This window comes from Acinonyx jubatus, chromosome A1 (genome assembly GCF_027475565.1).
Source record: "Acinonyx jubatus isolate Ajub_Pintada_27869175 chromosome A1, VMU_Ajub_asm_v1.0, whole genome shotgun sequence".
Taxonomy (NCBI): domain Eukaryota; kingdom Metazoa; phylum Chordata; class Mammalia; order Carnivora; family Felidae; genus Acinonyx; species Acinonyx jubatus.
The window spans coordinates 174,640,973-174,651,652 of NC_069380.1; the positions used below are offsets into that span (position 1 = coordinate 174,640,973).

A 10,680-nucleotide genomic window follows, 5' to 3' on the forward strand; every position below is an offset into this window, starting at 1 on the left:
TTAACAGTTCAGTCTGTTGCTGGTTTTATTTCCACAATTATTTTCGTTTCTGAGAGTGCAGTAATGATTCTTTTTCCCGGGCGCCTGTTCTTGTTTCAGCAGAGCCTGTTCTTTCGCAAATTTGATGCCCTTCCATCATGCTCTGAGAATATTAAATATGTTGAATTTAAGGTCCTACTGTTATAGTCCATTATCTCTTTTCTCAGCCGTATATCCTTTGCAGTGCTGTTGGTTTATTTCCGTTCTTCTCATGGTGTTAGTACTTGCCTTGGGCTGTGCAAGAAGAGGCAGCAGTCAGACAGTCCACAGGGGGCTTGTACACAAAGTGCTGGTCAGCTCCCACCAGTTCCAGCGCTAGGTTGGAGACTTCCAAGCCAGCCACTGAATAGTGTGGGGTCTCTCTGACCCAAGCTGTCACATTCCATTTCCACTTATGAGCAATCACCTTCTTTACTCTGCCTGCCCTAAAAGAATGGCAAGAAGGGCTGTGAGGAATCAACCAACCTGGCTGCTTCTGCTCTGGTATCTCAGTTAATCCCCTGTTGCTTGCTCCTGGGCACCCTGTTCCCAGGCTCCCCCACCTTGAAGTCTGGCAGACCTCAGCCCTGCTCCACCTTTGGTGGCAGGTACCCCTGCAGCAGCCCTGGGCCACAGCCTCCCTCTGCTGCCTCTGTCCATCTGTGAGTCCTCACAATTCCTGGTCTGCTAACTTCTCCCCTTCCTCCTTCTGAGCTTGGCTTTGTATTCATTTATTTCCCTGGCTTTTTCGCATCGAGGGGAAGCTGCTATTCACCCTCCTCTCGAAACCAGAAATCCAACTTGCATAGTATAAAGGTTTGGTTTTCTTTTCCTCGGAGTGCTGAAGAATATGATAAAACCACCTTCTCCTTCAAGACAATAAGTTTCCAGCATTTTGTACACACACACACACACACACACACATACACACACACCGTTGTTCAAGCATGTCGGCAAACAATATTTGCCGACAGGCACCACCGCTACCTGGCTCAGAATGTTCTGAAATCAGCCAAGCGCAGCTCAGGATGTCGTGGACCATGCGCCAAAGCTGAGGGCTGACTCTGCGTGCAGCCGGGAGCTCATGGATCCCTGGAGTTTCCTGGGGGTGTTGGGGTGCCTCCCACCAGTCTCCACCCCCCACTTCAACTAGAACCAGTCCCCTTTTTTATTTCTGGCCTTTATCCTGTCTCTCTTTGCTAAAGCTGATCCATTTTAAAAGCTCACATACCCGACATTCTTTTCCAGAAAACACAGACATAACCCAACCTTGAAACTTAACTGCTCGCTGTTCCATGATGTCAGCATACGGCTCTGCCAGTGGTAGCCTGGGGGCCTCCGGTGGGAAGCCACTAAAGCTTTTGGCTTACCCAAGTATTCTTTTCTCATGAGCAGTTCTGTATCCTCTACTTTCTCCCCCACTTTGCTTCCTGGCTCGTTTCAATCTCATCTTAGCCTTCAGATTTCGTTAATGGAGCCACAGTGTTCCAACACGATGCCCAGGATCACCTTACTTGCCTGCGTGGTCTGTGTATGTTCAAAACATGTGCGGCTGCTGCTGCTGCTGATGATGATAGAGGCACCTCTCTGTGCCGGGGACCTTATGCCCTTGATAACAGTCTTCACAGAAGTCCCAAGAGGTCGATATCTTCAGCCTATTCTACAGATGCACCTGAGACAAAGAGAGGTTAGGTCCACTGCCCAAGGTTGTATTGCTAGTAAGTGGAGCTGGGATTTGAACCCAGGCGTCTCTGGCGTTAAAGCCCAGGCTTTTTTCCTTCCCCTTCATTCTTGTGATTTGGCATTGGCTTTTATTCATGATAGCTCTCGGCCTCCCTCTGGTAAATGAAAACTCCCATAAGTTGTGATCAAGAACACACATGTTGAGTGCTTCTGCCGTAGGACTTTGCATAGAGCGTAAGCTTAGCAAATCCTCATTGATGTATTTCACCGCGATTATCGTCCTGTTTTCATTTTCTCATGTACACACTTGGAGTGGTTGAATTCGTGGGTGTGCTGACAGTGACTTGTATGCCCAGAGTCACCTTTAATTACTACCAGAGCCACTGGGTGTCAGGGAGATGCTGGTCACCCTCACGCAAAGGGCTTGCCTGTATCAATACCCTTTCTGGGAGACCAGCAGGGCTTGTTAAATATACACTTGTCACATGCATCCTGCCTTGTCAGTGATCTCCACTGTAATTTAATAATAGGAAACATTTACCTTTCGGCATTGACCAAGGGCCACTGTGTGCATTCGCTTATGCAGTCCTCCTGAAAATCCTGTAAGGGGTGTTCTTGTTCTCGCCACCGTCCTCCATCTCACGCTGTGGAATCTCAAGCATGCGGCTTGTGCGGGGCCACGCAGGCGATAAAAGGTGGAGCCAGAACTGGAACCCACAAAGCGGGCTTCAGAACCCGGCCTCTGCCTCCTGTGCTAGGCTGGGCGGAGGAGTGCGGCGGCAGGACTGCACCCGTGGCCCTCTCTGCCCCCAGCACTTTCTCACCTCGAATACAGCTCCTCCCCAGACGGGTCCCCTTTCCCGGCGGCCATGGTCGCGTAGTGGTAAAGGCTCCAGCTCTGGAACGCACACACCTGCCTTTCGCTCCTGCCTCCTCCATTAACTTCCCGCAAGACCCTCTGCAAGTCCCTCAGTTGTCCCGAGGCTCAGTTCTGCATCTGTAAAATGGGATGATAATCCCCATCTCACACAGCGGTTGCAAGCATTAATCAGGTCTCCTGTGGAGGGGGCCTGCCAGGGAACTGCAGAATATTGGTTTGCTTAGTCTGCTGCCACGAAATGTCACAGGCTGGGTGGTTGAAACAACAGAGGTTTATTTCCTCACAGTTTTGGAGGCTGAGAGTCCAAGATCAAAGGGTTAGCAGATTTGGTCTCTCGCTAGGCCTCTCGCCTTGGCTTAGAGACCGCTGTTTTCTTAACTGTGTTCACACGTGGTCGTCCCTCAGTCTGTGTGTTCTGTGTCCTAGTCTCCTCTTATAAGCACACCAGTCATGTTAGATCAAGGCCCACCCATATGACCTCATTTTAACTTAATTACCTCTTAAAAGGTTCTATCTCCACATGCAGTCACATTCTAAGACATGGGAGCTGGGGCTTCAACCTATGAATTTGGAGAGAGCACACTTCAGCCCATAACATGCAACATCCATCTGATACTGAACAACAAGGAGACAGGAAACATAAGATCTTAAACACCATGGGTGATTCCACCTATGGGTGTCTGTCCCAGAGGGAGAAGGAGAGGAGATAAAAGTTTCTTTTACCTGCATCAGCAGAGGTTCCCCTCTGTCTAAAGATGAGCTGAGTGTGGAATTGGAGCAGACACTGCCGGTGGCCTGTCCTGCAGCCCGACCCTCCTGCAGCCGCACACAGGTCCCTGAATATGACAGCCTCCCATCTCCTACACCCCCATTAGGGCACCACCCAGAGAGGCCAGGGGATTAATGCCCTGGGGGTGGTGGGAGGGAGCAGGGACTAGGAATCAGGAGATAAATGTCCCCACCCCCCACGTTGGGATGAGTTCTGCATGGTCTCAAAGGGTCCTGGCAGATTAAGCCCCCGTGGCCCGAAACAATAACATACTCCTAACTGGCTCTCTTTTCCCACTTTCTCACTTGCACCTCCTGAAATCACCTCTCAGATTAATTACTTATACCCAAGTCCATGTCTCCAGGACTGCTTTGGGGGATATCCAAGATTAGACCAAAACCTACCCCCATGTAAGATGTTTCTGACCCACAGTAAGGTCTCTATAGATGGTCCACTGCAGCCGTTGTCTGGGGATCTGCTGAGTGAAAAGTCCTTGCTTTCAGAATCCAGTCACATGTGGGTTCTCCCAGACTGTTCTAGTCCACTGGCCCTGAGACCATCCCAACTAAATGCTCTCCTCTGTCTTTCCCTCCAGGTGATCGAGAAGAACTTGAGTGGCTGGTGGTACATTCAGATCGAAGATAAGGAAGGGTGGGCCCCAGCCACCTTCATTGACAAGTATAAGAAGACAAGCAATGCCTCAAGACCCAACTTCCTGGCTCCCTTGCCCAACGAGGTGACCCAGCTCCGTCTGGGGGACGCAGCAGCAGTGGAGAACAACACGGGCAGTGAAGCCGTCGGCCCCTCCCGGCCCCTGCCCGACGCGCCACATGGTACCGCGGACTCCGGGATACCGTGGTCCAAAGACTGGAAGGGCGGCAAGGAGGTCCTGAGGAAGGCGTCTTCCGACATGTCCTCGTGCGCAGGCTACGAAGAGATCTCAAGCCCCGACCTGGAGGAGAAGCCCAGCCTCCCTCCCCGGAAAGAATCCATCGTCAAGTCGGAAGGGGAGCTGCAGGAGAGGGGGCGGCAGAGGATGGAACAGCTCCGGGGCTCCTCACCCAAGCCTCCGGGCATGATTTTGCCCATGATTCCAGCCAAACACACCCCCCCGTCCCGAGACAGCAGGAGACCAGAGCCCAAACCTGACAAAAGCAAGTTGTTCCAGCTGAAAAACGAGATGGGGCTGGAGTGTGGCCACAAGGTCTTGGCCAAGGAAGTGAAGAAGCCCAACCTCCGACCCATCTCCAGACCCAAAGCTGAGCCACCAGAGGAGAAGCCGGAAGTTGTTCCCCAGAATCCCTTCTTGAAGTCCAAACCTCAGGTTAGGCCCAAACCAACTCCTTCCCCCAGGACAGAGCCACCTCAGGGCGAAGACCAAGTAGACATCTGCAACCTCAGGAGCAAGCTGAGGCCTGCCAAGTCCCAAGAGAAACCCCTACTAGATGGAGAGAGCGGCCACCAGCCTGCTGGGGGCCAAGATGCAGCCTTCAGCCGGGGCTTCCTCCCAGGCGACGGGCCTGGCCGCACCCAGGACAGGACGGCCAAACATGATGGGCTCAGCCCAAAGGAGATGTCCTGCAGAGCCCCTCCGAGGCCAGCCAAGACCGCAGATCCTGTGCCTAAGAGTGTGCCCGCCCCACTGCAGGAGGCTTCCCCGCAGAGACCCGTGGTCCTGCCCCGCAGACCACCGCCCCCCAAGAAAACCACCTCATCCTCCAGGCCCCTCCCAGAGGTCAGAGGACCACAACGGGAAGCCAACGAAGGCAAGACAGCTCCTGCCCCAGGCCAGGCCCTGCTGGTCCCTCCTAAAGCCAAACCTTTCCTTTCCAATTCCTCAGGTGGCCAAGACGACATGAGAGGCAAAGGTGGTCCGGTACCACGGATGGCGGGCAAGATGGGAGAAAACAGGGAGAAAGTAGCCGCAACCCCCTTCCCCAATGCGGATGGCCCGAAGGACTCTTTATATGTGGCTGTGGCCAACTTTGAAGGAGACGAAGATACCAGCAGCTTCCAGGAGGGGACGGTGTTCGAGGTCCGGGAAAAGAACAGCAGTGGCTGGTGGTTCTGCCAGGTCCTGAGCGGGGCCCCTTCCTGGGAAGGGTGGATTCCTTCCAACTATCTCAGAAAGAAGCCGTAGCCACCTCCTTCCCTGTGTGGCGGTCCCGTGCATCCCTGCTGGCTTTACCCACATATTTAATATGCCTCTTAATTTATCAACCTTCATGCAGCTTCAAAGGAAGGAAGGCTCCGGAGTACTGTGGTTTCTTCCCTCCCATCACAGCATTCCCTGGAGGCTCAGAGGGTCAGAGGCCACACCCCCTGCTTCCTCTCCAAGCCAGCATCCCTGCCTTAAGGCCGGTGGCATTGCCACCCTGTGTAGGCCACCTAGCAGCGGGACCGTGACTCTCCCGACGCCTCCAAGACCAGAACCCATGATCTGGAAACTGCAGAAAGGGTCTCTCATTGCTGGCACCCCACCCAGTACGTGATGGCTGGCCCCCAACTTCTCCGTGTTTCTAAAATCCCAGTGACTTTATTTACTCAGTTTCCAAAATGCCTGGTACCAGAAAGAACTCCATCCCCTGGAAGTTGGCTCCATTGCCAATCCCAAGGAGATGTCCTCCTCGAGGCTCGGGGCCCGGGAGCCTCTCAGGTTTGACCAGATGCAGCTGTCCCAGGAGTGGACCTGAAGGTCTGCTGAGCCATTCTGCCTCCCATCTTCTGTCTTGGGACCCTGACTGATCCTGAGGGCATGGTCCCAGCCCCAGCACGCTTCACTTTCCCACAGCAGGGCTTTTTAAATAGGAATCCCCGCCCCACCATGGGGCATTTCACTTTGTCTCCATAGAGCAAGAATCTCAAAGTCGGTTTGAAAGGAGCTAATCACAATCCATGCCCCTTGTGAGTAGCTAGTAGGTGCCAGACTCTGTACTTGGCACTTTACATTCATGTTTTAACCCTCACATCAACCCTCTCTTGTAGTATACCTGTTTTACGGACAAAGAACCTCAGACTCAGTGTGCCCAGGGGCACACAAGCTGGGCAGAAGAAGAACGAGGACTTGAATCGAGCTAGTGTGACTTCGGTGCCGGTGCCCTTCCCCCCAGTAAGAGGCTAAGCAGGCAGGGGAAAGGAAGAAGCTAACAGTGTCAGGAGCAGGTGGCCAAGGGCTTCCTCGTGGTGTGGGCACCAGTAGCTGCTCCCACACCCACCACGCCTCCAACCCATCACAGCTTGCACCGAAGGCTGCCCTACACCGTGGACAGCTACTCCTCAGCAACGCGGGGATGCCCAGGGCTCTGGCGGCTGCCACAGGGCCCTGTTTCCTCCTCCTGTGCTGCTGCCCGCTCTGGGGGATAAAGCTCGTGGAGCCAAGGGAGCTCAGATGGTCTCACATGCCAGCCTTGAGGGGCCCTGCTGGCTCAGGGGCCAGCAGCTGCATCTCCACAGGCAGACGCCTCCCGGCCCTCTCTGCTGCTGCTTCCTGCTCCTCTCTGGCATTCACAGAGCAATTTTTCTTTCTTTCTTTCTTTCTTTCTTTTTTTTTTTTTTTTTTTTTTTGCATGCACTCTCCCTCCCTGTCATCTCACTTCCACCCATTTGGACAGATATGCTTCACGGAGGCACAGCTACCCACCCTACCCTGCAGAAGAGGATCCAGCTCGGCAATCTCCAATTCAGTGATCGTCTGCTGTGATGCTTTGGGGACCACAGGGCCAGCTTTCCCAGGGACGCCCGCTGTCCCTCCCTCTGCAGTGCCAAAGACTTCTGTGCAAACAGCCCCCTTCTGCTCTCCGCTGCCCGCACTGCCACGTGGGCTCTGGATGCTTCTATGGGAGAAGGAGCGTCCTGAGTCACAGTAGCGTCTTTATTCCTTCCTTCAGTCGGTCCGTGGACCCTGGGCAGGGCCCCGGGGTGCTTCTGGCGGTGCCCACTTGCCCCCTGGCCCTCTGCCCAGAACCGTGGGGAAGGACAGTAGTCAGGGAAAGGGGGAGCCGGGAGAGGGCCACCCACATTTTTGACATCCCCTCATTTGGAAGGGAGCGAGCCCGTAGCATGCTTTTCAGAGTTTTTGACCCACTTTGGTTTAAACAGCTTTTATGAAGCTGTTATGCAGGATTTGACTACATTTCCAAAGACAGAACTCGGTCTCTTTTTTGCTGATTCACTTCTGCTTCCGTTGACCTTTCCAAGTATTTTGTGAGTGCCTACCACGTGCTAGGCACTGGGTACACCAGGATACGTGTGGCTCCAAGCCCGGCTCTAAGAGCTCTGGCTTTTGTTTGCTGATTCCACTGAAGGGGTTATCTTTGGCTCCGCTCCCTCCTCCCGAAGGTCCGCTGGGTGGGAACAGACTGGTTCCACCTCCCTGTGGGCAGAAGTGGTCCTACAAATGAAAGAATTTGCTTTTTTGTTATTAGTATTATTCTGACGCGAACCGAAGGTACTGAAACCACATTCCTCTCTGTTCACCGTTATTTGCTCAGGACACGTCTAGGGCCTGAGGACTCCTCTCTCGGGCCGGCTCCGTTTGCCACAGTGGTGGGCCCTTCCTCAGGCAACTGGAAGTAGGGGGTCTTGATGGCCCTGTGGCTCTCCCTAGCTGTCCTTGCTTGGGAACTTAGGTTTACAGCATTCAGCCCGGTGGCCACCATTCTGTGAGCAATTGGTGAAGCCTATGCAAAACTCCCCTGAGGTGATGCCCACAGAAAAATGCCCAAGACCACAGTTAAAACTCCCATGCCACGCTCAGGGCAGGTCACTGGTGCTTAAACTCCTTCCTTTAACTTAACCCTCGCGACAGCCCTGTGAGGGCATAGGATCAGCCCTGAGCGGTGGAGAGAAAGTTGAGGTTCACAGGGTGAAGCCACGTGCCCAGTTTTCATTCAAGTTGTGATCGAGTTGAGACTCGCGTCCACGGGTGCTCTCTCCCCAGGTCCCGGGACTTTTCCTCTGCCAATGGCAATGAAATGTGCGTGAAGCGGGTCACCCTCGCTCATAATTTCGGTTTCTCCTCCCCTCACCTCGTGATCACACGTAGCAGTAGGCCACAGGCCAAAGGCAGGCGGAGGTGGGTTTTGTTTTCTTTTCTTTTCTCACCCCTGCTTCGTTCCTCGTGATGACTGTTTCAGCCTATGTCCTACGACCAAACCACAGCTTACAGTGCCACCAACTCTCTGGAAAATCTGAGTTGTAGGATCACCACTTGGCAGACTAGGCCTTTGCAAAAAAATCTCTGCCATTTGGTGGGTTTATGTCACTGTCCCAGGCTGAGACGGGGGAGCTGGGCGCTCGCTTGGACCACTGTTAACGCCCTACCCCGCTGAAAATTGCTGGAGCCCACATGAGCTCCCATTAATCAATCATCTTAAGCCTCCACCACAAGGCCTTCCCATGTAACCAATCTCTTAGGCAAAGTTCTTGGCCTTAAGACATTTCTGAGCCCACCGAGGATCCCACTACCAGGCGAAACGTAGGAAAACAAACTTGCCTCGTGAAAGGGCAGGTGCCATATCTCCCCAGGATCTGGATGGTCCTTAGGCTGAGGGACGCACTGTGTAGTATTTTTACAGCCTCTATCAAGTACAAAGCACTGTGTGGGATCAAGAAGTCACTCCTGCCTTCAAGTAGCTGGTAATTCGACATCATCAGGAACAGGAACATCCGGGGCTTGGCTGCCATCCTTTCATTGTGCCCAAGTCTCTTAAGTGTTGGGTCAGGCTGCTCCCTGGGAGGTCTCGCCCTTCTCTTTGGACTGCATCAGTGGGTATGGGACAGCCTGAGCCCTGCACTGCAGTCCTATCCCTCCCCCTTGGTTGTCCAGGCTTCTGCTGCAAACCAGCCACACCACACCATAGACCAAAGATTACCTAGTGTCAAACTCTGTGGCCTGGAGGAGTGGGAAATTGGCTCACACTGAGGCCTGAGGGTGTAGGATGCCCTCTGTTCGCCTGGAGGAATTGCTCCTAACTTGGCTGAGGTTCTGACATTGAGACGGACCACAGCCGGGGTCCCAGGCAGACCAGTCCCAGCACTGCAGAGCGAAAACCCAGAAGGCTCCGTGGTCCTCACCTGCTCATGGACCACCTGCTGAGGACCCTTTCCCACAGACTTGAACGTCCAGCTTCGTAGGGTAATGTCTGGTTTCTGGTGCTACCCTGCCAAGCTATCCACACCCTCATCACGCTTCAGCATTTCCCTCTTCCTTCCTGTCTGCATCCCTCCTCCAAATTAGGCCTCTCAGTGACTCGACTGCTGTTATCCTTGAAGAGGCCAAACCCAGTGCTACAGCCAGTAGCCTTCACTTCTAGGTCTTCTATAAACGTACAAAAGGAGGTGCCTCCACCAGGCTTGTTACAGCAATAAGCAATTCTAACACAGCTGAGGTGTCCGTATTTTATCCCAGTGCGTGCCTGTCTATGCCTCTGTGCCCATGTAGCTGTTAATAGTGCCCCTTTCACTCGTCCAGGGGAGATGATAAACTATGGTCACCTTAGTGATCCCCGCATTTCTTGCTTCCGAGCGCCACCAACAACTAGGCCATTTCTCACATCCCTCCAGGAACAGGGGAGCTCTGACCACCCTGCCCCACCGCCTCCTGTCTGCTCATGGAGTGACACTGGAGATCCCTGAATGTCACAGCACTCCTCGTACCCTCTTGGCAAACTGACGAATTCTGGTGGTGGTTTTTGTTTCCTTTTAACACACACACACAAATACACGAGGATATGTAATGTGAGGGGGGGAGGGTGGTGAACACTTAGCTGTAGCATGTATAGACTATATACCATTAGACTTTTTTCTTTTTTTTTTTTTTTTAATAAAAAAGTGCTTGACTGGTTTCAAGCTTCGTTGTGAAGATGCAGTGTCTACGAATTTTATTTGGCTAAAGAAGAATTACATAGCTTCGTGCCCTGGCATTTTGGGCTTGAGTTTGGGGAATCAAAGAACAGAAGCCTGTGAGCTGTTTGGCCAAGAGGGGGACTTCTCTGTCAGCCTCCTAGTTCATCTTGATTCTTTGAATCACAATGTCCAGAAATTAAGGGAAAACATCCTTGTGTTCACTGGGTATCTCCCACATATCCTCAGCTCTGTGCCTAAGGGTGGAAAATTTAGCACATCCAAGGTGCCTTGAACCTCTTGCTGGTGTTGCCTACCCATGGGCAAGAGTGTGGGGTGGAGGGGAGGGGCAGCCACGCTTGGGCTGTGGGGACTGCCCAAGCCATCTGCTCTGGGGAGAGGGAGGGCATTTTCTGACGCGTTATCACCTTCCCAAGGGCACAGGCAAGGCCAAACCTACCCCCAGCCTCCTTGGCCTCAGGTGAAT

General features: G+C 53.2%; 1 protein-coding gene across 1 annotated transcript in view; it reads left to right on the top strand.

The window, feature by feature from the left end:
• The window catches only part of SH3PXD2B (SH3 and PX domains 2B), a 104,242-nt gene extending 94,028 nt beyond the window's left edge, over positions 1-10,214 (top strand). The window contains exon 13 of the mRNA XM_027034522.2: positions 3,946-10,214. Coding sequence (XP_026890323.2) covers positions 3,946-5,490 — 1,545 coding nt within the window. The 3' untranslated portion in view covers positions 5,491-10,214. The remainder of the gene's footprint in view (positions 1-3,945) is intronic.
• Positions 10,215-10,680: the final 466 nt, after the last annotated feature.